Source organism: Drosophila miranda, chromosome XR, assembly GCF_003369915.1.
Source record: "Drosophila miranda strain MSH22 chromosome XR, D.miranda_PacBio2.1, whole genome shotgun sequence".
NCBI lineage: Eukaryota > Metazoa > Arthropoda > Insecta > Diptera > Drosophilidae > Drosophila > Drosophila miranda.
Window position 1 is genome coordinate 50,231,647 of NC_046674.1, and position 26,216 is coordinate 50,257,862.

Consider the following 26,216-nt stretch of genomic DNA (forward strand, 5'->3'; position numbering starts at 1 on the left):
GCCTACTCGACCGATCCAATACAGTTGGTCCTATATCTAGCGACACCTCGAAAGTAGGGTGGTAGGCGTCTTCAGGTATAGTGAGCGGAAGGGCTCGGGTTAACAACACTATGGTCGGATCCGATACAAAGCACAGATCAAGCAATCGACCCAAGGAATTTTTCACATGGTTGACTTGAGACAGGGATAGGTCAAGCAAGCCGTCAACAAAGTCATGTCGTGACATGGGCACTAGGATACTAGACTCGTTTACCGAAGACCAAACAGTTCCTGGCAAGTTGAAGTCACCAATAACTATCATACGATCTTTATCAGATAGCGAGGAAGAAACAGCGGTTAAAGCGGACAAGTGCTGCTCATAAATTGAAATATCCGAAGAAGGTGGGATATACGAGCAAGTAATGAATATAGCGAAAGCGGGAAGAATCAGTTTTACACACAGGAATTCCAGTTCCTGTTGAACTTGAACTTGGAACCTTAAACTCTTTAAATGGCATCGAATTAAGTTGTGGAGACGCTTATCTTAAATGAGGCTATCTCCCTAGCATTGGAGAAGTTAAACTTCTGCTACTGTAATGCAGACGCATTACATTTAGCGATAGCATCACCCACGAGGCCTTTTTTTCAGCAGCGGACACTTGGATGAGCGTTCTTAAAGAAAGCACAAGCCGACGCACGAAAAAATAATTAAATTACGTTTTTACACATTTTAAATGGCATGCAATCGCGGTAAGAAAAGATTTTCGCATTTTACGGCTGAAAAAGAGTTAATTAAATGATTATTTTATCAAAACACTGTCTGTTTAAACAAAATAAACGGAAAAGAAACGGAGCGCAAAACAAAAACCGGTCTGGCTACTACGAAAGAGAACGAACGATAACGATATTTAGCCGATGGTTTTCAAATGCAACCCTAAAAAACAATGAATGGCAATACAAAATATTTCGGGCTTAGACATATTTCTAATCCTATTTTAAATTTAAAATTTTTCAAGACCAAAAAAAGACAAAAATACACCTGAAACAATACAAAATGGAGGGAGCGGATACTAGTGGTTGTGAGTTTAATAAATATATGTATGTTATTTATTATTTGTTATATTGTAGTATTGTTATTTTAGTATACAAAAATACACGCATGTTGAAATGGAGTGCGGGGATGGAACATTTTGTTATACAAATTTGGCATGAAAGATTAGATAGAGGCGGCTTCAAAGCTCGCTCGGAACCCGTCACACTTAGGCCGGTTTCGGCCCGTTGCATAAAGTCGAATAAAGCAGATATCGAGCTGAAACTTAATATATTTGATAAATCATTTGACCACGCCTACCACAATAGCCCATATATGACAACAAAGCGTATACGTGATCATAAAAAAAAGTTGTTAGAGATATAAATAAAGTACTTCAATTTTAAGAGAATGGATCATTTTTTGTATGATTTCTATCTAATAGTGGTAAATATAAAACAGATTTTTGGATAAAGAAATATTATTTTGATTAAATTCTTCCTTAATGACAGGTATAATATTTATTTTTTCTACTATTTAAGTATTTCTAACAATTTATTGTTAATGTTCTGTGAGAAAACGCATGACTGCGCTGCACCTCTTTCTGCCAAGTTTGCAGACCTCAGACCTCAGTGCGCTTCCTATCTATTGTCGGCCATGTTTGCGAGTTAAGCGACAACATGGCGCTGATCGCACCCTATCGTATATTATTCGCTTGTATTGTTCTTTTATGATTAGCTTACAGGTGGCCATTGGCATACGAATATCCTCCTTATGTTGGAGAAGGGTGATTTTAGTACCAGATCTGGCCAACTCGTCTGCTATACAGTTGCCCTCAATGAGCTGGTAGCCCGATACATATAACGCTGATAGCAAATTGCTGAGCCATTTTGTAATGAAATCTGCGGCAGTCTGCCACGGTGGCCGAGTTCGAGGGAATCGCTTTTAGCTTTAGTCGCATTTAGCTTGGCTGTCACCATAAATGTTTTTTCGAGTTGCCGTAACGGCAGCTGCATGAAGGCAGCTCAGAGCTTCCTTGATTGATATGACCTCTGCTTGGAAGAAACTACAGTGGTCAGGGAGCCTGGACGAGTACCGTATGTCTAGCTGTTCGGAGTAGAGTCCTCCTCCGACTTTATTGTCCAGCCTCGATCCGTCTATAAATATGTTTAGGGCCCCCTCTGGGCCTGGGAGTCCCTCGAGCCAATCGTCTCTATGAGGGATGATTGTATTGAAGGGAGAATCTGTGTACTCTATTGAAACTTGATAGTCCGTTTTTGCTGGGACAATGTTGCTGTTATTTAGTGTGGATGAGTGACCTATGTTCTGTGGTACCCATATCTGCCCGCTCTTTTCCTGCAAGTTCAAGGCTTTGTAGGCATAAAATGGTATTAAGCGCACTATTTGGAGTGGTGCGAAAAGCTCCAGTTCGCTGAACTTTACCCAGTTGTTTCGTGATTGTCGTTTTTGATAGGGCCGGCCACCACACTGTAACTCCGTACAGTAGTATGGGTCTGACTATTGCCAGATATATCCATTGGACTATGCTTGGGTTCATGCCCCATTTTAAGCCAATCCCTTTGCTGCATGTGTAGAGCGCTGTCGTTGCCTTCATCACTCTATCTATGACATTAAATGTTTTTTCAATTAACAACCCTAAGTAATGGGCACTGTCGCTGAAGGAGAATAAGAAGAGTTTCGTTTTCGAGGGATTTACTCGCAGTCCGCGGGATTTTGTCCATTCTGACAGTCTAGCAAGCTTTGCTGTTATTAAGTCGCAGAGTGTTTGCGGGTATTTCCCCGCAGAATAGATAATTGGAACGTCGTCCGCGTATGCCGCTACTTTGCAGCACCTCGTCCGGACCTGGCGATTTAAACGGTTAGAATCTGTTTTACTGCCCAGCTTATGTTCTGTTTTTGACGGATGTATTCCATCGAAGCTACCGATCCTTCTCTAGGGAGGCGCGCCGGCCCGATGGTTGTATACCCGGGGAAATGAGTATATAAAATAATGTGTATGGACTCCTCACTGGAGTTGGTCCACGTACCATCAAGAGGCCCTTTTTTATTTCTTTTTTGTATAGTTCTGATTTTATAGTCCACCCAGTGTTTCTCAACAGTATCGCTTTTAGCTCTGTAGGAGAAAGTCCTGCAGATTTTACGAAGGCTACCTATTGGTTTTGAACACCAGGGGGCCATCTTTTTACCCCTTGGTTTGTTTGGGGGGAATGCTGCCGTGAAGGCTTTGTTGCTTGCTTCCGTGAACCTTTTCACAAGACGAATGTAAATGTAGAGTTGCGGTCGCAGCAGCAACTCACAACGTTCCCTCGTTATATATTAGATTTGATCTATTTTCCTTTTTCGTTACATTTTTTATTTACATCTGGCTATTTCTATTCTCACACCAACATCAACCGATTTATCTCGCTACCTTCTGTAATGGAACCAAAAAATGTAAAATTCTGTGTTATTAATAGATACTTATGCGCTTATGTAATACATACATATTTTGTATGTATCTCAGCCAATTCAAACTAAAATGGCAAACATTAGATAGAAATATCATCGATATATAGCTTCGGCACTCCGAAGTAATCTTATTTATTCTTAGAATATTATTTTATGTTTTTAAATCTTTTTAGACGCGTGCGGACACTATATGCTTGCATGGGAGAAAGCGAAGGGGAACTATCCTTTGAGCCGAATCAAATAATAACTAATGGTAAGCGGCAGTATTGTCGCAAAGAACCTATTTTGACTTCTTTTTTGATTTTCAGTGCGCTTTTCACATGAGCCTGGATGGTTGCAGGGTACACTGAACGGTAAGACAGGACTCATTCCGGAGAACTATGTGGAACATTTGAAGCCATACAATTAAATCATGTGATTAAAGCGATTCTTCTGCTTTTAGCGTATGTCTGTAAGCAGCGCTATGATTATATTGATTTCCGCATCTGCCGATGATAAAGTAGAAGTAGGATGAAATTCAACAACAAAAATATATTGCTTGTACACAAATTTTTTGTATCTATACGTTTTTAACTATCAGCAAAGATTTACTGACTTACTGCTTTACGCTTCCATTTGTTGCTTAATTGTAATGAAATAATTGTAACAAATTTACAAAAAATGTATGTTTATAAATATTACAACATTTTACGGCTTATAAAATATTAAAACTACGAGAATAAAAAAGGGGCTAAAAAGGGTAAAATGTTCGACCATGTTATGTAAACCACAGAACTATTTATTAAATCCAGACGTATCCGAAATTTGTAAAAAATAGTATAAGATTCACTGTGGAATGAATTTATCAGCATATCAAATATACCAAAAAATATAAAGCCAATACGCATTTTTACCCTGCATGACTCTTGTACTATACCCACCAGAATATACAAAAAATATAAGGTTAAAACAAAGAATACATTAAAGGACGCGGATTAGCATTCCATACACACAATGAAAAATAATGATATGCTGAATCAAAATATTTACATTACACACCATGAAAACTAATAATATACTGAATCAAAATATGTTTGTTAACATGTTGCCAAAAATAAGTGAGTTTATATCAAAACTATATATGATTTACCTATGAATCTAGAATAAATGACAACTAAGCTTCTTTTGTAAATGAGCCTTTGTACTTTCAGTAATTAGCATGTCTGAAATTTAAAAAAATAAAGCCTAATATACAGAATCTTGTATGTGCAACAGTGATATTCATTTAATAAATGCAACCAAAGGCGTAACTCGATTGATTCAAATAATCCCAGCAACAAAAATATTTCGATAAATTACTTTACTTGTTTTGGTTTCGATTTGTAATTCTATGGGGACAGGGCCACTGTGCCAGACGACGGAATGCTGTCGATGACGATCGGTGTAGGTGTGATTTTCCCTCGCGGCTCTTGGGATGCAGCGATTAAGAGCGTAGGGAGAAGCAAACAATCAATAACAATAACAACAAGCTGCGCTAGTTTCAAATATCTGTTCTCTGTAATACTTTTTGTGCTGCAATGGACAGGCGCTTAGCCGAACATACTCCCCCCTGTTAAAAAGCACGGATCTTTAACACCCTACTTTGGCAGCACTGTTGCTATCTTCTTGCTCCAGGGGACGCCTTCAGCGCAGCTACTCCGGACACTATGAGAGATCAGAATCTGAATCTTACGTTTCATTCTTCTCTAGCTCAAACTGTTGCGCTAGACTAGAAGTAATAAGATGCACTTGCGATCCAGAACCGAGTAGGGAAGAAAGAATCGAGCAAGGAATCAATGTAGAAGGCGGATCGAGACGTAATTATCCGAAGAAGAGGACGGTATTGTAGAGTAACTCACACTCCGTCGAAATAAGATTTGCAGGTGGTCTCCAATGTAGTGAAATATCCGAAACTCAAAGCTAAGTTTTTTATTTTCTATGGCTTAACTTGGACCGACTTGACCGCGGGTCTGCTTGACTTAAACGGAACTAATCTTTCCGCTGCTGGCTAGATTCCATCAGCCCTTTTTTCGGTGCTCACGATTCTCGCTTCGGGTGTTGCTTTCCTAGGCTGCATCTTCGTTTCGATGGCGTACGTGCCTGGACCAATATTTGGGGATGCGTCGGCTTTGATGAAAGGCGACTGCTGCTGGTGATCGGTGTTGCATTACATGAGGGAGTTAGGAGTGTGAGAATCCATAGTGTTATGCTTAGCTCGGATTGGTCCTCAAGTGTGGCGTTATTCTAGGAAATCGATCTCTTGAGAGTTGCGTGATTTTGGAGTGGATGATTCAATGGGGTCTATTGTTTATAATTGGTGACTCTAGCTGGGAGTGTGGGAAGAATCATTTGTTGATTCTAGGCGGTGTCCTGTTACTCGCGGTTAGGGTGGGTGAATAGGACGTAAACATAATGTGCATGTGAAGTGGGGAATTATGGATATGTCACTCACCCAACGTTTGTTATTGGTCTGTCCCTAGGCGTTTACCTTCGGGTACAGTGACGGGGTGTCAAGTATAATAGTTGAGGTTGGTCCTTCTTCCTCTTCTATTGTTGGGTTTATGCATTTGACAGTGAATTTCTTAGAAGTTTTCTTAAATTTGGTGGCTACATAGCTTAGTAGTCCTATTATAATTATAACAATTGATATTAGTAAACTTATTTTGTAATAGATTACTATCAGGCAGGCTCCGTTTTTCACTTACTTTTGCGGATTACGTTTTCTGCTAAAACGTTTCGTTTTTGATTTAATGTGAAACTCCGATTCACACTGGCATCATCCACCATCCGTCAAAAACAGCTGATGCCAATAACAAGTACATTTGCGCGGAAGATTTATAAATTTTTTTTTCTTATAATGGAAGATGAAGATGTAGCAATTATTTCGGCCGTGTTTCAACTGCAAGATATGTGTTTGTAGTGGGGCCGACGAAGCTCAATTCTTCCAGACGATAATGATTGTCCAGTGAAACCTCCTAGTAGCCGTTGCAAGAAAAATGCGCCGTGGTGTTTCGTAGTATATAGTGTATAGTGTATGTATTTATTCGGGGGGTCGCGCTGTAGTTTGGCTGTTCGAATCGGGGGTGAAAACGTAACTAACTTCTAAGGCTTATGTTCTATGCTCTATGCTGGTTTGAGCGCCGTGTGGATCGTGGTCTGTGGATCGTAGACCTCCCGAGCGCCCCTCCGAGCGCGCGAGCGCATGTTGGGACCGGAACGCCCGGCGTTGGCACATTGCGCGGCAATCATCTCCTGCTGGCCTGAACATCCTCCCCCCCCCTTGCAGGATTGCAAAGTATAATGGGGTGTCCTATGGCTGGGTGCACGTCCCCGACACAATCCATCCAAAAACGGTGCTGTGGGCCGTCGTCACGCGCAAGGAACCCGGGGTGGATCACCTTCGGGTAGACATCTGCTCCGGAATCGCTCAGCTGTCAGATAGGCGTGCGGATGCGCAAACGGGGCTCGACCTTGAGCATCGTCTCCACCAGGAAGTCGCCTATTTTGACGCGGATCACCGCCGTACACACTTTCTCGTCCCCCACACAAGTGGTGGTCAACTTGAAGGCGCTGGCCAAGGAGTCATCAATACAGCTCACCGGCGTGCATGGGTCGATGAGTGCCGCCGTCTCGAAGTTTTTGGAACCCGTATCCAAGACCTGTAGCGCCGTCGGGAGGATGATGAGGCTTCGATGTTGTAGAAGTGAGTCGACGGATGGTGCTGGGGTCCCTGCCACGGGAAGCTCACGGGGAGACGAGGATGGCGTTCGGCGTGGGCCGACGTGGATGGCGACGATGCAGCCGAAGCTGAGCGGGCTGGACGCCGAGGTCGGCGTTTGACGTGGGGCGCTGTAGATGGAGACGATGCTCTTGAGGCCGAGCGGGCTGGACGCCGATGACGGCGTCTGACGTGGGGCGCTGTAGATGGCGACGATACTCCTGAGGCCGAGCGGACTGGACGACGAGACGAGGGTATGTGGAGGAGAGTGTGGTGGTTTTTGCCACACACCCGGCACAGCCCGCCACTGCGACAATCCTGGCCGGAGTGTTGGTGGGCCAGGCAGTTCCCGCAATATTTATTAATGAGGACAGCTCGGAGTCTCTTCTCAGGGCTCAGGCGAAGGAAATGGTGACAGGTCCGTAGCGGATGAACTCCTCGGCAGACCCGGCAACGGTACGAGTTGATCCCTCGATCACGACGGCTCTCCGTGGTGCGGCTGGCGCGGATCCGTGGGGCCATGTCTGGATGAGGATGGAACTAGGATGAAATAGAGAAGTCGATGAAGTATTAGTACGGAGCTGTGAATGGGACAAGTGCACATTCACGTTATTGTTGGATGGAGCTACGGGGTTCTACAGGCAGGAGAACAACCTTTACAACCGGTCTTTTGAGGATACCGCGGGCAGTAAGGATATCCACCACACGGACCCTGTCGTCGGCACCGGGATACACGGAAGTTATCCTTCCGAGCCGCCTTTCGTTGGACGGCAGGTTATCCTCTTTGATGACCACCATATCGCCAACCTGCAGATTTGGCGTCGGCGTCTGCCACTTCGTCCGCTTGTGGAGCTCCATGGGTATTCCTCCTTCCACCTTTGACAGAACTGTTGGTTGAGGGCCTTCAAATGCTGCCACCGATTGATGATCGAGTTAAGGTTCCCCTTTATTTTGGGTTCGGCCGTACTCATTAAGGGTCCCCCAATAAAGAAGTGCCTGGGAGTGAGGGCTAGCAACTCCGTCGGATCGTCGGACATCGGTGAGAGCGGCCTGGAATTGAGGCACGCTTCAATCTTCGCGAGCAGCGTAGAAAGCGCTTCAAACGTATACCTCCGAGTGGACGTGGCCTTGTAGAAGAGAGTTTTGAAACTCTTCACTCCGGCTTCCCATAGACCTCCCATATGTGGAGCTCCTGGTGGGATGAAACGCCACGAAACCCGCTGATGGCTATACGCATCAGTCACCGAGTCCTTAAACGCGTCAAGGAAGTCACTGGAAAGCAGGGTTGCTGCACCAACGAAAGTTTTTCCATTATCTGAATGGATACGCTGTGGACATCCGCGCCTTGCGACGCACCGAGCGAAGGCGGCGAGAAATTTTTCGGTGGTGAGGTCGGACGTGGGTTCTAAATGTATCGCCTTTGTGGAAAAGCACACGAATACGCACACATACCCCTTCGTGATCAGACATGCTCTCCCTGTATAGTTCCGTATTTCGAAAGGACCCGCGTAATCAAAGCCCCGCAAAGCTCTAACCGGGGGAGCGACACGGTTTTCACGGGTGCGACTCGCGTTTTCGCTGTGAGAAGCTGCACCTCGACCAAACGGTCAACCTCAATGCGCACGTAGATGACGGCACCGTAAGCCTTCTCGGATGCATCGCAGAACCCATGATGTTCGACTTTTACCGCTGGCCGGGAGCCGACCCATCGTGGAATATGGATTTGGTCGAGAGCGGAGTAGGTTAGGTTAGGTTAAGGCGGTAGCCGGGAGGGGGGGATAAGAGCCTCCCGCCCCCAAGCTCACTTGGACCTATAAAAGGTCCGTTGTGTTGCCGCATGGGCATGTGCCCCTTCGCGTTGCCCGAACAGTGAGAGCATACTACTGCAGTTAAGGGCAGTCCCATCCGTTGGCTTGGATGTATTTGGACAAGGTCCCTGGTTTGATTACGGACAGGTCCGAAATTTCCGTGAGGAAAGCGGCCCCGAGAATACGAAGACGACGATTTCCAAGGGGTGGGCAGTGGCAGAAGAAGTGGGGGACCGATTCCTCCTCCTCCTCGTCGCGACAACTCCTGCAGAAGTCGTTATGAGGGATTGACAGTCTAGAGGCGTGAGTGCCGATCTGCCAGTGTCCCGTAATGGCTCTAGTAACTGCAGAGCACTGTGCTCTGCTGAGTTTATACAGCTCTGCTGAGCGCTTCTTCGATCGATATGGCCATATCAATCTTGAGACTTTACAGGAAACGGTTTGCTGCCATCTCCTATTGGCATTTTGCTCGAACAATTCGTGCGTTAGGAGCCTGCACGTAGCCAAGGGCATCGCTACTTGCTCCCTCTCCGGTAGGAGAGGAATCGTAGTACCCTGCCTGGCTAGCTCGTCGGCGGCGTCATTCCCCTCGATGTCCCTGTGGCCGGGGACCCATATAAGGAAGAGATCTAACTGCTCTGCGATCTCGTGCAGAGACCTGCGGCAGTCATTTACAGTCGCTGAGTTCGACGATATTGAGCCTAGAGCTTTGATAGCTGCTTGGCTGTCCGAGAAGACGCACACTAAGTGCGTATCTAGAAGTAATTTGGAGACGATCGAAATGGCCTCCTTGATGGCTTCAACCTCCGCTTGGAACACACTACAGTGATCCGGGAGCCTGAAGCAATGACTGATGTTCAGCTCGCTGCAGTAGACTCCGCCTCCCACGCGGCCGTCTAGCTTTGAGCCATCAGTGTAGAAGTGGACCGCATTTGCAGGTCCTGGTTCGCCCATCTCCTAGTCCCCACTAGGTGGGATTGATACCTGGAAGGGCGTCGAGAGGTGATCACTGGGGATGCAGTAATCTGTCCTCTCTGGTAATTGCGGGAGTCTCATCAGGATTCCCGAGTGCCCAACCGCGGATGCTTTCCACAGTCTGGCTTCTCTCATTCTGAGGGCGGAAAGTGTTGCCACCTTCTTTCCCATGAGATCCACAGGGAGGAGGTCCAGCACAGTATCCAGGGCTTCCCCTGGAGTAGTGCGTAGCCCGCCAGTTATGCATAGCTCTGCCATGCGCTGAACTCTGCTGAGTTTATTGAGGCATGTCCTTCTGTCCAAGGCTGGCCACCATACCACCACTCCATAGAGCATGATTGGTCGTATGATGGCGGTGTAGAGCCACCGAACTATATAGGGGGTCATTCCCCATTTTAGTCCGATGGCTTTCCTGCAAGTATAGAGGGCCACTGTGGCCTTCTTTACTCTATCCTCTATGCTCAATTTCCAATCGAGCTTTCTATCGAGGATTAGGCCAAGATACTTGGCGTTGTTGCTGAAGACTAGCGTTTCCCCGCATAGTCTTGGGGAATCAGTACCGGAACTTTGTACTTCCTAGTGAAAAGCACCAGTTCCGTTTTAGACGGGTTTACGCCTAACCCGCATTTGTCTGCCCATTTCGACATTTTCGTGAGAGTACTTGTCATGCACTCACACAATGTCTGCGGAAATTTTCCGGAGAATGCTATGGCAACATCGTCCGCGTACGCCACCACACGGCAGCCACCCCCCTCTATCTCCCGCAGCAGTGTGTTCACTGCCACGTTCCATAGGAGGGGCGAGAGGACTCCGCCCTGCGGTGTGCCTCTGCTGACAAATCTGGTACACGTTGACGTCCCCAGTGATGCCTCAACCGTCCTGCATTGTAGCATCTGATCGATCAGGCTCACCGTCCTGGAGTCAACGCCCAGATCCGTCAGTGCGCCCGTGATGGCGGTCGGAAGGATGTTGTTAAAGGCGCCTTCTATGTCGAGGAAGGCTACTAGGGTGTACTCCTTAAAATTAAGGGATGCTTCGATGATCGATGTGATCGAGTGTAGGGCCGTTTCGGTGGATCTTCCCTTCCGATAGGCATGCTGGGAGTCTGAGATCAGACTGGACGGAATGCACGCCGTTAGATGCAGCCCCAGGAGCCGCTCCATCGCCTTTAGAAGAAAAGACGATAGACTTATGGGTCTGAAATCTTTTGGGGCAGTGTGCGAGGGCTTGCCTGCCTTGGGTATGAATACGACTTTGGTCTGAAGCCAGGTGTCAGGAATGCACCCGTGGGAGAAGATTCCCTTGTAAATTATTTTGAGCCAGTTAATGGCTTTATGTCCCGCGTGAATCAGTTGGGCAGGAAAAATGCCGTCTGGCCCCGCGGACTTGTAGGGTTTAAAGCTTCTGATCGCCCAGGAAATGTTCTCCTGGCTTAGCAGTCTCAAGATGGCATTTGAGGCGACAGAAGGAGGCGCGAGGTAGTTGGGTCTGTTTTCATCGCAGCCAGGGAAGTGGGTATTTAGGAGAAGATTTAGCGACTCCTCGCTGGACGTAGTCCACGACTGGTCGGTGTTCTTCAAGTAGCCCAGGGTGGGTGTTGTCTTCGAGAGAACTCTGCGCAAGCGTGAGGCTTCTGAGTTACTCTCGATTTCGCTGCAGAACTTACGCCAGGAGGCGCGTTTGGCTTTTCTAAGTTCTTTGTTGTAGGTTGACAGACTGGCCTTGTATTCGGCCCAGTTTTGCTCAACGTTTTCAGCCTTAGCTTTATTGAAGAGTCTCCGGGAGGCTTTCCGGAGTTCACCCAGTTTCGGATTCCACCATTCAGGTTTCTTCCGGCCTCTGTTCTTGCCAGAGGGGCATGCTTTGTCGAGCGCCTTATTTCAGGCGTCGGTAAAGATCTTAAGAAGACGAGTCGTGGCCTCCGTGGAGAACTCCTCCTCAGATGGGGGCTCAGGGAGAACACGACAGAGGTAATCAGAGTACCGAGTCCAGTTTGTCCGCCTGATGTTCCGGAATCGGACTGGCTTCGGTACTGAGAAGGAGAAGACAGTTTCCACGTACCTGTGGTCCGAGAAGGAGTGCTCTTCCAGGACCCTCCAGGATACAATGTTACGCTGTATCTCATGAGAGGCAAGCGTGAGGTCCAGGACCTCCTTGCGGTTTTTAATGATAAAGGTGGGATCACTACCCCGGTTTAATAAGACCATCTGAGTGGTCAGTAAGTAACTGAAAAGGTACTCACCCCTTTCGTTTGTGTCAGTGCTTCCCCACTGACAGTGATGTGCATTGGCATCGCACCCCACAATTAGGCCGATGTCCTTGGCCGAGCAGTCTGCGATTAGAGCCCGGAGAGGCGCGTGTGGAGGGGGGTCTGGTTGTTCATGCCCCATGTATGCGGAGCAGATCCTCAGTGAGCGCTCCTGGCCTTCGAGGCTCACTGCGGTGTGGCCTTCATTGCTGAAATTTGGGAGCAAAAATAAGTGCAACTCTCTTTTTGCAAGAATGCAGGTACGAATTTTACCTGCGGTTTCAGCTACATATAGCTTGTAGTCAGAAGTCCTCAGACCGGAGACCCTGTTTCCGAGGATCCAGGGCTCCTGAATGAGGACTATGTCGGCTCCACCCTTGGCCAGGTGGAGCAGTAGAGCAGCGCATGCTGCCTTACAATGGTGGAGGTTTATCTGCAGGAGCGTCAACGACATTCCTGAGGCTCGCCTCCACCATTGTTGCTTCTAGATCGCTGTCAGGGGACTCCGGCTCCTCCCCGACAACGATGTGGCTGAAACCTCTGGCTAGGTCGCTCTCGTCGAACGCGTAGTCGTCCAAGATATCGTCCGACATCATGGACGCCGCATCCGACGCCGGGTTGTCTTCCTCGCACGAGGCCCCCTCTTTCGGGATCTCCGGCAGCTCCGGGTCTGGCTCGACCTCCGCTTGCCTGCCCTTGCGATCGGACTTGTAAGTGGATATGGTGACCTTCTTGTAGCCATAATCCACTACACCGTCCGACTTTGCGAGGAGATCAATGGATTCCTCATTTAGGACGAGGATAATCTGGCGCCTCTGCCCTTGGATATCCTCCACCTTTGCCACCTTCCAATCGGCTGTAGGAAGGTGGGGGTTGCAGACCTGCAGTAACCTGAGGATCTTCTCAGGCTCTGCAGGCTTAGCCGAGACCCACGCTCTGGCTCTCGGGCGACTAGGGACATCTTCCCACTTCACGGCCTCCAGTTTCGCCCCTGGATAGACCTCTTTTAGGGCCGCCACCGCCTTCATGTAGAGGGCCGCAGAGCGAGCGTCTTGGCAGGCGATGGCTTTCACCTTGCCTTGATGCCACCCTGCGTCCTCACACTTTGGCGGTGGTCCGCCGTTCTCCTCCAGTTCCAGTAGGAACCGGTCCTGGAGCTCGTTCTCCACCAGGTGCCACTTATCGCGAGGGACATGGCCGTCCTCGGCGCCCCTGTCCAGGACACCGATCAGGGTTTTGCCCCTCGCCACCTCAGCGAACGACCGGTTCGTGAGGTGGGTCTTCACCCGCTTGGCTTGCTGGGCTTGGCCTGACTGATTTGCGGGGTCCTCCGCTGAGCGTTGCCGCTTGTTGGGGGCCTTGGTTGCGCCCTTTCCGGCTTTGGCTGGCTGGAACAGGGGAAGGATTAAGGAGGCCCACAGCCTCTGCTCCTTTCCTTCGGCTGACGCCCTGAAGTTCGGGTCTTCGTTGGACAGGATGAAAGCCGCTCGTCTCCTGTCCTGGTACGACGTGTTTCCTCCCCGTGGTGCAGAGACGCTGCCCGCCGGGGCTCCCATGGGTTCTTCGGTCCCGGTGCGCTTACCAGCCGCGATTACGCTCTGCTTGGCAGCCACCCCGGTATCCGCTTCGCCCTTGGAGCCACCCGACTTGGAAGGACCCGATTGGCATTTCGGGCCCCCCCTCGCTGCGGCTGCTGCCTGAAGACGGTGGACCGACTCAGTCTCCTTCCCTGTCTTCTTTGGACCCGGTTTCCCAGGCGCTGGTGCAGAGGGATTGGCTTGTCCCTCCGGTACTTTAAGAGGAGTACCGAGCTCCTTTGCGGTTTTGTTGGTTTTTATATTTAGAGTGTTTGACATAGTAGTTCCCACGAGTAGGCGGGAAGGGGATGGTCACCCGAGGCATAGCCCGCTTGCCCCGGGAAGCCTGATTTAAACTGGAGGTCGGCAGGTATCCAGAGTCCGCATATTAGCGACCGGGCACCCCCCCGGCCATGCATCCCTCGGCATATAACAGTGTCACCTTGGATTGGGGTAATTTCACTGAGCGTTTTCTTCTCTCCGCCCGACTACCATTCGCCAGCATCCTAGCAGAGACATGACCGTGCTAGGACCTGTTTCCAGCCGCCCTCACGGGGAGAGTATAGTCGCACTTCCACCGGTGTGCACAGTTACGGCGGGTGCCGGTTCGCTCGCAACCCTCTGTGTCCTAGGGGGGGTGTGAGACGCAGACTGCACCGGGTATTACTAACCGGAGCGGCTGCGCCTCAGTTCCGAGTTCACAGTTGTGCGAGCCGACCCGTCATCCGTTTGTCCCCCTGTAGCACCCGATGGCTGACGGCCATCGGAGTAGCTCCGCAGGAAACTTTGCCAGCGCTGGCACATCTCGCTTGGAAGCTCATCGTCCCATCCCAGGTCCTGCAACCAGATTTCTTGCATGAAGATCTTGGACCGGACAATGAATGGGGCCAACCACCCCGTGGGGTCGAACAGCCTTGCGATCTAGGACAGAACTGCTCGCTTGGTGCATGACTCAGGCGCTAACTCGGGAGGGACAAAAAAAAACTCGTCTGAAGTCGCTTTCCAGCGAATCCCGAGAGTCTTAGCCGTGCTCTCTTCATCCATCTCCAGAAAATCGGTGTGGAGGAGATGAGCACTCGGAATTTGGCTGGCTTTGTGGTTTGAAGTTCACTTCCGCAGCGGAAAACCTGCAGAGCTAAGTGCGGCCTGCAACTCGCGGATCGCGAGCCTCATCGGTAGAATATGCTCCGGCTAGGACATCGTCGACATACATGAATGACCGGATAATGCGACTTGCTTTCGGAAATCTGGACTGGACGTCGCTTGCTAGCTGTTGCAACACTCGGATGGCAAGAAAAGGAGCGCAATTGACTCCGAAGGTTACGGTCTTAAGTTCATAGTCGCGGATGTGTCCCTCCTTGTTTCGAAATAATATTCGCTGGAAAGGGGTGTGTTTCGGGTCAACCCAAATTTGGCGATACATTTTGGTGATGTTCGCGTTGAAAACGTACCGAAAATAACGCCACTTTAGGATCTGGAGGGTCAAGTCAGATTGGAGGACCGGGCCGGCGTGCAGAAGATCATTCAAACTCGACGGACCTTCGTGGTAGTGCTCTCAGGCTTGAAGACAGCGTGGGGCGGAAGGTAGTAGGTTGAGGACCCATGAGTCGGAAGAACTTCTGTCATGTGATCCAGCTCTAGGTATTCTTGGATCACGGTGTTGTACTGCTCTTGTAGGGAACTGTTTCTTTTCAAGCGATTTTCGTTTCTTAGGAACTGGGCCAGCGCGATTGCCTTTGAATACCCCAGATCTGATCCGAGATGATCTGGGTCGTGAAACGGTAACGTGACGACGTATTTCCCGCTTGGCGTTCTCGACGTAGTCCGGAGGAAATTTCTTTCGCAGAACGAATCTGACTCGCTTACTATTTTAGTAGAAATGTCCTCCACTTCCCAAAACTTTGTGAGGAGTTGGTCTAACGGAGTCTCTAGCTCGGCGGAAACTTGCGTGGAGAAGGATGCGACCCTGCCTTGTACCGTGTTTGGCACTGGGCCTGTAAAAACCCACCCGAAAATGGTTTCCTGTCCGAGGAGAGATCCACAGATGTTCGTCTGTGAGCCGCTCAAGAGGATGGATGGAAGGATGTCGGCACCAATCAGGACATCTATTTGTGAGCTTTCGTAAAATGTCGAATCTGCCCATGGCAGGTTCGGCAAGTCTTCGGGAAGGCTGCCTGATAGTTCCGGCAGGACATAGGCTGTGGCGTCCAAGTGTAAGCCCGGCTTAGTCGGGGAGCGGATGGAGAAATGGCAGAGCTCCTTGGACTGAGCGGATATCGTCTGATTGAGGCCCGAGACCTGTGCCTGGGCGAGTCGGAATGGCAACTTAATGATCTGGAAGAGACGTTCCGTAATGAACGTCGCCTCGGAGCCCGGGTCGAATAGAGCGCGGGCGCGAAAGTTTGTCTCCAAGTGGCAAATATTAAAAATAGCCGTGCCCAAGAGTACCGCCCTCTTGCCGGAGGCGAAATAGTTCTGAACGCTAGGCTGAGCTTCGGCAGGAGTCGGAAGTGGTACGGAACTGGACACGGATTGGCTGGAAACTGGAGTGCCACGGTGCAGCAGCGTATAATGCCGGTCTCCACACGTGTTGCAGTTGTGGGCGCTTTGGCATTCACGAATCTAGTGACCTCTTGCGAAACAGTTTAAGCAAAGCATTTTTTGCTTAATATAGCTGGAGCGAGCATCAGGTCTCATCTGAAGGAATTGAGGGCATACCCGGATCGGATGGTTCTCTTTGGAGCAAAGACCACACGTTCTCCGCTTCGGATCCACAGTTTCTCCGAACGAGTGAACCCGCCTTGCAACAGGGCTCCTTTGGGAACGGAATGGGTTGGGATTGGCCTTTGAACTCTCTGACATGGGTAGACTCGCCCTGGAGTGGGCCTGAGTCTCCATGCCTGGATGGCCGTCCTCGGTCACCTCGAGAGACAGGTGCCGCTCCGCCAGGAACTTGTCCATAGCGTGCCTGGTGGGAATTTCGGACTTGTGTGTCACGGATTGCTCCCAAAGCTCCAAGGTCGTTTTCGGCAACTTCACGGATATGAGGTACACTAACACTCCGTCAGCGAAAATGCTGTCTGTGGAGACCTCGGGGTGGTTGAGGGTCGGAAGGCACTTGTGGACGGCCCTCTGAAGCTCTTTTAGCGCTGCAGCTGACTCGGTGCGGATTTGGGGCAGACTGAAAAGGATCTTCAGCTGGGCTTTGAGTATCAGCCTCTTGTTCTGGAAGCGCTCACGGAGGGCGCTCCATGCGGACGCGAAACCCTCGTTCGTGAGTGGAGCCTGTGCCACTATGTCGTGGGCCTCACCGCTTGTTTTTTTGATGAGGTGGAACAGTTTTTCTACTGGAGCCAACTGGAGTTCTCTATATATATGGCGGTTAACAGGTCGCGGAACGTGGGCCACTGCTGGTATTCCCCACTGAAAACTTCAGTGTCACATGGAGGAAGACGGCAACCACCGGAAGTCGGCACTTGAACGGCCAGTTGAGGCGTGTGAGGGACAGTCGGGGGTTCGAGCTGATCGTTCAGTTCGGCAAGGCATTGCGCGTAGACCGCGTAGCAGTCGTCGTATATCCCCTGGAAGTCAGCTACCCCCTCTCGATCTACTTCCGTTATCGCCTCCACACAGGCCTCGAACTCCGCGTCCACCTTCGCCCACAGGCTTCGGAGTTGATCTCGATGGACTTGAGAGAGCGAGCTTCTGGTCGAAGCGTGTCAGTCTGCTTGCAGCCAAGGCAAACTTAGACCGTGCGGAACTGGCGGCCGATTGGGCCATAGTGCTAGGAACCGTGCGAGGGACTACCGAGAGGAGCAACAAGGCCTCAAAGGCATTTGGTGTGTGAGCCCTGGACGTGGTCGGACCTCACTCAGCTGGGGCCGGACGGGAAGATGTGGGCGTAGTGATTGAGTCGTTGGAGCTGGGTGGATGGGTCAAACTCAGCGAACTCACCCGCTTAAACTTCTTGCGAGATTTCTTCTCACCAGTGGGCATGGTTGGCTGATGGATTTGCGATAACGCGTATCAGAGTCGCAAAGCAGGTGACCGGAAATGGAGAAGTGGAAGTTCTGAACGACGAACCGTGGATATGTGGCCTTGGCGGAATTTATCGCGAGTATTTATATAATATAAGTCGTGCACCGTGGCCAGAATATATAAATATAAAATACTACGATCAAATAAAAATGTTCAACTAATGAGGATGAGCAATAATATTGATGCACAAGGTACCGCTATATAGAGTCGGTTGCAAAACGAATGTTAAAACCAATATACTCTCGAAATGCAGGGTAGCGCGTCACTTGGCGTTCCGTTACGGTCAAGCGCGGCACCGAAAAATATTCTCCCACCAACAACAACGCAAGCAAAAAAACGGTGGAGAAGCGAAAGCGAAAGGAAAGACGAAAAGAATGCACCGCTGCTGTTGCTTGGATGTGTGTGTGTGTATGGATGTAAGTGCTAGGTATCGTGGCTTGGATTAACGAGCCCCCCTTTTGACGAGATTGAAACAACGGGTAAAAAAAACGGAGTAACCGTTTTATATACAATATACATATACATATATGTATATACATATATTAAGCTATGCAAGAATATGCTACCTTAAAAAAAATGCGTAAGTATATGTAAGTAAATATGCGCCGTTCGTATGGATTCGTGTGTTGTTTTATATGTGTATGTATTTTTAAAATAAAAAAAACGATGGACCATTGGGCATGCACGCAATAAACCAGGTGGCTGCAAGAATATGTGCTTACACATATGTACATATGTATGTTTGTATTCCTGTGCATATGTCAGCCACGGAAGCTCAGCTGGTGTCTGGGAGAGGTAGGAATATTAGTTACAGACAGATATACATACATATGTATATGAATGTAAGCACTGGATCGGAGGCGGAATGCAGGAGCTGTCTCGGATCAAATTAAACCTTTGGAAAAGTAGGAGGCCACAAGCATTGGCAGAACGAAGTATGGTTTAATTTTTTGGAGCTAGAGCGGTGAGTACATACATATGCCATTCACTGCGGCACAATTGGTTGCACCGACAACGGAACTATAAGCACGACCGTTTTTATTCGGAATGTGGATGTTTAGGAGCACTCGAAGAAGCGGAGAACGCCCGGAATTGCCGATAATAAGGCGCCGTCCGTAGAACGGTGGAAGAAAAGAAGCGGCACGTATGTATATGTATATGAATATGTCCAGCCGACTGGGACCAGGAGGAGCGGAGCCACTGGAGATGGGCAGATGGGGGATCCGTACTTATCTTGGAAATTGGGAATTATCCGCCGGTGCTTGCTGGGGTGGACTTCTCCTTTTGTTCAGGCGAAGATCCGGCTCGAAGGACCAATGTTTGTAGTGGGGCGGACGAAGCTCAATTCTTCCAGACGATAATGATTGTCCAGTGAAACCTCCTAGTAGCCGTTGCAAGAAAAATGCGCCGTGGGGTTTCGTGGTATATATGTATGTATTTATTCGGGGGGTCGCGCGGTAGCTCGGCTGTTCGAATCGGGGGTGAAAACGTAACTAACTTCTAAGGCTTATGATCTATGCTCTATGCTGGCTTGAGCGCCGTTGGGACCGGAGCGCCCGGCGTCGGCACAGTGCGCGGCAATCATCTCCTGCTGGCCTGAACAATATGCGAACAGCCGATAGCAGCAACAGTTCTGGTGATTTTAATCAGTCAGAAGAACAGATGCGATCTGCAATCGCAAAATATTGTTTAGACCATAATGCAAATTATAAACTTATTTATTTATATCTCTCAGCACTTCCAATAAGGCTATCTTTTCCTGCCTCATATCATGTTCTTCCTTCTTCCTGTGAAGGTCCTTCTGCTCTTCGAATCGCTCTCTGGCGATCTCTGCCATCCAAGTGTCTACTTTTTTGGTTCGCTTTGGCGGGGGCCTTTGTTGCCAGAAAAGGTGCTGGAGCTACATACATGATCCGTCCAGATCCAACTCGATAATGTCCGAAAAAAACTCATTATCAAAGAATAAATTATGCATAACATAAAGCATTTACAGAGCATAAAAATATTTGTTCTATGTTGTCAGTCGTCTGCCATTTATTCGCTACACATTTGCAACTTCAGCCTGGCAGACTCGGCCACGCCGCATTCTATCTGATCGCCAGCCTTGAATGCATCCGAGCCATTGGGCATGATTGTTGTTGTTTTTCGTTTATTTTGTCACAATCATTGTTTACGTTTTCGCACTGAATACCATGTTTTCGTTGTGAATGAAAATTATTCAGAGTTGCATTTGAATACCATCGGCTAACTATCGCATAGAAGTGCGGCTTAGGAACATCCAAAATGGATGGTGGACTAACTGGGAAATTTTCAGAACGGCAAAACCTTACGGACCATCCCCGAAATGGATGGTGGATGGTGGATGGTCGTCAGTGTGAAGAGCCTATAACTGGGAAATTTTCGGAACGGGAAAACCTTACTGACCATCACCGAAATGGATGGTGGATGGTCGTCAGTGTGAAGAGCCTATAACTGGGAAATTTTCGGAACGGCAAAACCTTACGGACCATCCCCGAAATGGATGGTGGATGGTCGTCAGTGTGAATAGCCTATAAGAATACAGCGTGATTAAAATGCCTTTTATTTTTTCAATTACTTGTTTTGAAGCAAAACGACGGCAGAAATTACGTGATCTAAGAAGATCCAGACATCTTAGATGCAACAATTGTGTATTTAACATGTCTGACGAACTGTGAGTAACAGCATGCAAATTGAAAATTAAATTGCCAATATGCTTTCCCCTGGATATAAAGATAAACGGTAATTTTAAAATAAAAAATAAATTTGCTGCACTTATATTTTAAAGTCCGAATTAAATGGGGCGGGAAACAGATGTTCTTGCCCAGATGTTCTGTTAACCGCATTTTACGCACAGGCTAAGGTGTTACATGCGCATTTCTGCTGTTATGCGCCAAAATTTATTTCTTTCCAACGTTCCGATAACCAAATCGGACTGTCTCAGCTGTTTGCACCAAAACGAAAATTGTTGTTGACCTGGCCAATTTTTTCCGAGGCAAATTTTAGGTTGGTTAAATAAAATTATTTATAAAGAAAGCACAAAATTAATTACCCTGATATAGGTGTCAAGTTTATCTTAATGCATTAATAAGTCATCTATTCTTTTTCCTTTTGCAATTTAGGTTCGTTTTTTTGTATAAAAAGCCGTTTACTTTTCATTTCGTCAACGAAAATGTTCTCGTTTTGAAAACGAAGAAATCTTGCAGAATGTGAAAACGGGAGCCCCAATTTATGTGATTTTAAAAGGAAATCGACGTGAAGTTTGAGTCCACTACAATCAGAACTCCCCCTGCACGTCGTGACGAACGATCCTTTCTAAAAGTTGTGTACCCGCCTGACAACACTTCGGAACTAAGAATGTCCGGTGTTAGCCAGGTCCCGGTAAGCACAACAAAATGGGATGCAAATGCAACACTATCTCAAAAAAGAATGTCGAGCTTACTGCGTAAGCCTCTAACATTTTGGTATGTTAATAGCAGGGAAGTTAGTTTTTTGATTGAGTGGAAGTAAGATGGAAAGATTTGGATGGCACGTTGGGCTGATTTGGGAGGTTTATGGAGGGCCTATTCTTCTTCTTAACCTTAAACTCTTTAAATGGCATCGAATTAAGTTGTGGAGACGCTTATCTTAAATGAGGCTATCTCCCTAGCATTGGAGAAGTTAAACTTCTGCTACTGTAATGCAGACCATTACGTTTAGCGATAGCATCACCCACGAGGCCTTTTTTTCAGCAGGGGACACTTGGATGAGCGTTCTTAAAGAATGCACAAGCCGACGCACGAAAAAATAATTAAATTACGTTTTTACACATTTTACGGCTGAAAAAGAGTTAATTAAAAGATTGTTTTATCAAAACACTGTCTGTTTAAACAAAATAAACGGAAAAGAAACGGAGCGCAAAACAAAAACCGGTCTGGTTACTACGAAAGAGAACGAACGATAACGATATTTAGAGGCGGCCTCAAGGCTCGCTCGGAGCCCGTCACACTTAGGCCGGTTTCGGCCCGTTGCATAAAGTCGAATAAAGCAGATATCGAGCTGAAACTTAATATATTTGATAAATCATTTGACCACGCCTACCACAATAGCCCATATATGACAACAAAGCGTATACGTGATCATAAAAAAAAGTTGTTAGAGATATAAATAAAGTACTTCAATTTTAAGAGAATGGATCATTTTTTGTATGATTTCTATCTAATAGTGGTAAATATAAAACAGATTTTTGGATAAAGAAATATTATTTTGATTAAATTCTTCCTTAATGACAGGTATAATATTTATTTTTTCTACTATTTAAGTATTTCTAACAATTTATTGTTAATGTTTTGTGAGAAAACGCATGACTGCGCTGCACCTCTTTCTGCCAAGTTTGCAGACCTCAGAGGTGCGCTTCCTATCTATTGTCGGCCATGTTTGCGAGTTAAGCGACAACATGGCGCTGATCGCACCCTATCGTATATTATTCGCTTGTATTGTTCTTTTATGATTAGCTTACAGGTGGCCATTGGCATACGAATATCCTCCTTATGTTGGAGAAGGGTGATTTTAGTACCAGATCTGGCCAACTCGTCTGCTATACAGTTGCCCTCAATGAGCTGGTAGCCCGATACATATAACGCTGATAGCAAATTGCTGAGCCATTTTGTAATGAAATCTGCGGCAGTCTGCCACGGTGGCCGAGTTCGAGGGAATCGCTTTTAGCTTTAGTCGCATTTAGCTTGGCTGTCACCATAAATGTTTTTTCGAGTTGCCGTAACGGCAGCTGCATGAAGGCAGCTCAGAGCTTCCTTGATTGATATGACCTCTGCTTGGAAGAAACTACAGTGGTCAGGGAGCCTGGACGAGTACCGTATGTCTAGCTGTTCGGAGTAGAGTCCTCCTCCGACTTTATTGTCCAGCCTCGATCCGTCTATAAATATGTTTAGGGCCCCCTCTGGGCCTGGGAGTCCCTCGAGCCAATCGTCTCTATGAGGGATGATTGTATTGAAGGGAGAATCTGTGTACTCTATTGAAACTTGATAGTCCGTTTTTGCTGGGACAATGTTGCTGTTATTTAGTGTGGATGAGTGACCTATGTTCTGTGGTACCCATATCTGCCCGCTCTTTTCCTGCAAGTTCAAGGCTTTGTAGGCATAAAATGGTATTAAGCGCACTATTTGGAGTGGTGCGAAAAGCTCCAGTTCGCTGAACTTTACCCAGTTGTTTCGTGATTGTCGTTTTTGATAGGGCCGGCCACCACACTGTAACTCCGTACAGTAGTATGGGTCTGACTATTGCCAGATATATCCATTGGACTATGCTTGGGTTCATGCCCCATTTTAAGCCAATCCCTTTGCTGCATGTGTAGAGCGCTGTCGTTGCCTTCATCACTCTATCTATGACATTAAATGTTTTTTCAATTAACAACCCTAAGTAATGGGCACTGTCGCTGAAGGAGAATAAGAAGAGTTTCGTTTTCGAGGGATTTACTCGCAGTCCGCGGGATTTTGTCCATTCTGACAGTCTAGCAAGCTTTGCTGTTATTAAGTCGCAGAGTGTTTGCGGGTATTTCCCCGCAGAATAGATAATTGGAACGTCGTCCGCGTATGCCGCTACTTTGCAGCACCTCGTCCGGACCTGGCGATTTAAACGGTTAGAATCTGTTTTACTGCCCAGCTTATGTTCTGTTTTTGACGGATGTATTCCATCGAAGCTACCGATCCTTCTCTAGGGAGGCGCGCCGGCCCGATGGTTGTATACCCGGGGAAATGAGTATATAAAATAATGTGTATGGACTCCTCACTGGAGTTGGTCCACGTACCATCAAGAGGCCCTTTTTTATTTCTTTTTTGTATAGTTCTGATTTTATAGTCCACCCAGTGTTTCTCCACAGTATCGCTTTTAGCTCTGTAGGAGAAAGTCCTGCAGATTTTACGAAGGCTACCTATTGGTTTTGAACACCAGGGGGCCATCTTTTTACCCCTTGGTTTGTTTGGGGGGAATGCTGCCGTGAAGGCTTTGTTGCTTGCTTCCGTGAACCTTTTCACAAGACGAATGTAAATGTAGAGTTGCGGTCGCAGCAGCAACTCACAACGTTCCCTCGTTATATATTAGATTTGATCTATTTTCCTTTTTCGTTACATTTTTTATTTACATCTGGCTATTTCTATTCTCACACCAACATCAACCGATTTATCTCGCTACCTTCTGTAATGGAACCAAAAAATGTAAAATTCTGTGTTATTAATAGATACTTATGCGCTTATGTAATACATACATATTTTGTATGTATCTCAGCCAATTCAAACTAAAATGGCAAACATTAGATAGAAATATCATCGATATATAGCTTCGGCACTCCGAAGTAATCTTATTTATTCTTAGAATATTATTTTATGTTTTTAAATCTTTTTAGACGCGTGCGGACACTATATGCTTGCATGGGAGAAAGCGAAGGGGAACTATCCTTTGAGCCGAATCAAATAATAACTAATGGTAAGCGGCAGTATTGTCGCAAAGAACCTATTTTGACTTCTTTTTTGATTTTCAGTGCGCTTTTCACATGAGCCTGGATGGTTGCAGGGTACACTGAACGGTAACACAAGACTCATTCCGGAGAACTATGTGGAACATTTGAAGCCATACAATTAAATCATGTGATTATAGCGATTCTTCTGCTTTTATCGTATGTCTGTAAGCAGCGCTATGATTATATTGATTTCCGCATCTGCCGATGATAAAGTAGAAGTAGGATGAAATTCAACAACAATATATTTTTGTTTATATTTTCAAAAAATGTATGTTTATAAATATTACAACATTTTACGGCTTATAAAATATTAAAACTACGGGAATAAAAAAGGGGCTAAAAAGGGTAAAATTTTCGACCATGTTATGTAAACCACAGAACTATTTACTAAATCCAGACGTATCCGAAATTTGTAAAAATAGTATAAGATTCACTGTGGAATGAATTTATCAGCATATCAAATATACCAAAAAATATAAAGCCAATACGCATTTTTACCCTGCATGACTCTTGTACTATACCCACCAGAATATACAAAAAATATAAGGTTAAAACAAAGAATACATTAAAGGACGCGGATTAGCATTCCATACACACAATGAAAAATAATGATATGCTGAATCAAAATATTTACATTACACACCATGAAAACTAATAATATACTGAATCAAAATATGTTTGTTAACATGTTGCCAAAAATAAGTGAGTTTATATCAAAATTATATATGATTTACCTATGAATCTACAATAAATGACAACTAAGCTTCTTTTGTAAATGAGCCTTTGTACTTTCAGTTATTAGCATGTCTGAAATTAAAAAAAATAAAGCCTAATATACAGAATCTTTTATGTGCAACAGTGATATTTATTTAATAAATGCAACCAAAGGCGTAACTCGATTGATTCAAATAATCCCAGCAACAAAAATATTTCGATAAATTACTTTACTTGTTTTGGTTTCGATTTGTAATTCTATGGGGACAGGGCCACTGTGCCAGACGACGGAATGCTGTCGATGACGATCGGTGTAGGTGTGATTTCTGCTATGCAGACGAGCCTCCCTCGCGGCTCTTGGGATGCAGCGATTAAGAGCGTAGGGAGAAGCAAACAATCAATAACAATAACAACAAGCTGCGCTAGTTTCAAATATCTGTTCTCTGTAATACTTTTTGTGCTGCAATGGACAGGCGCTTAGCCGAACATACTCCCCCCTGTTAAAAAGCACGGATCTTTAACACCCTACTTTGGCAGCACTGTTGCTATCTTCTTGCTCCAGGGGACGCCTTCAGCGCAGCTACTCCGGACACTATGAGAGATCAGAATCTGAATCTTACGTTTCATTCTTCTCTAGCTCAAACTGTTGCGCTAGACTAGAAGTAATAAGATGCACTTGCGATCCAGAACCGAGTAGGGAAGAAAGAATCGAGCAAGGAATCAATGTAGAAGGCGGATCGAGACGTAATTATCCGAAGAAGAGGACGGTATTGTAGAGTAACTCACACTCCGTCGAAATAAGATTTGCAGGTGGTCTCCAATATAGAACGAGCATATGGCGCAGCAGTATATGTACGCGCTATATACAAAAACAGCCCAGTGTCAGAAAAACTACTCTGTTCCAAATCACGTGTGGCGCCGACAGCCAAACTATCACTACCACAGCTAGAACTGAGTGCTGCAGTCCTTGTTTTCGAACTCCGACGGATCTGCACATGGACGTGATTCCACCGTTGTGCTATCCTGGGTAAACGCATCATCATCAACATACCATACCTTTGTGGCAAATCGAATAGCCAAAGTCCCGTCGAGAGGGATCGCAGCAAGCAGATC

General features: G+C 46.8%; 1 protein-coding gene across 7 annotated transcripts in view; it reads left to right on the forward strand.

Moving 5' to 3' along the window:
- The window catches only part of LOC117186114 (rho GTPase-activating protein 26), a 292,954-nt gene extending 268,422 nt beyond the window's left edge, over nt 1-24,532 (forward strand). For 4 of the 7 annotated variants that reach the window (XM_033386233.1, XM_033386235.1, XM_033386238.1 and 1 more), the window contains 4 exons: nt 3,652-3,731; nt 3,787-3,831; nt 24,276-24,355; nt 24,411-24,531. In XM_033386233.1, coding sequence (XP_033242124.1) covers nt 3,652-3,731; nt 3,787-3,831; nt 24,276-24,346 — 196 coding nt within the window. In that variant the 3' untranslated portion in view covers nt 24,347-24,355; nt 24,411-24,531. Of the gene's footprint in view, nt 1-3,651; nt 3,732-3,786; nt 4,723-24,275; nt 24,356-24,410 lie in introns of those variants that run through there. The other 3 variants (XM_033386234.1, XM_033386236.1, XM_033386239.1) reach the window with 2 other exon arrangements.
- Nucleotides 24,533-26,216: the final 1,684 nt, after the last annotated feature.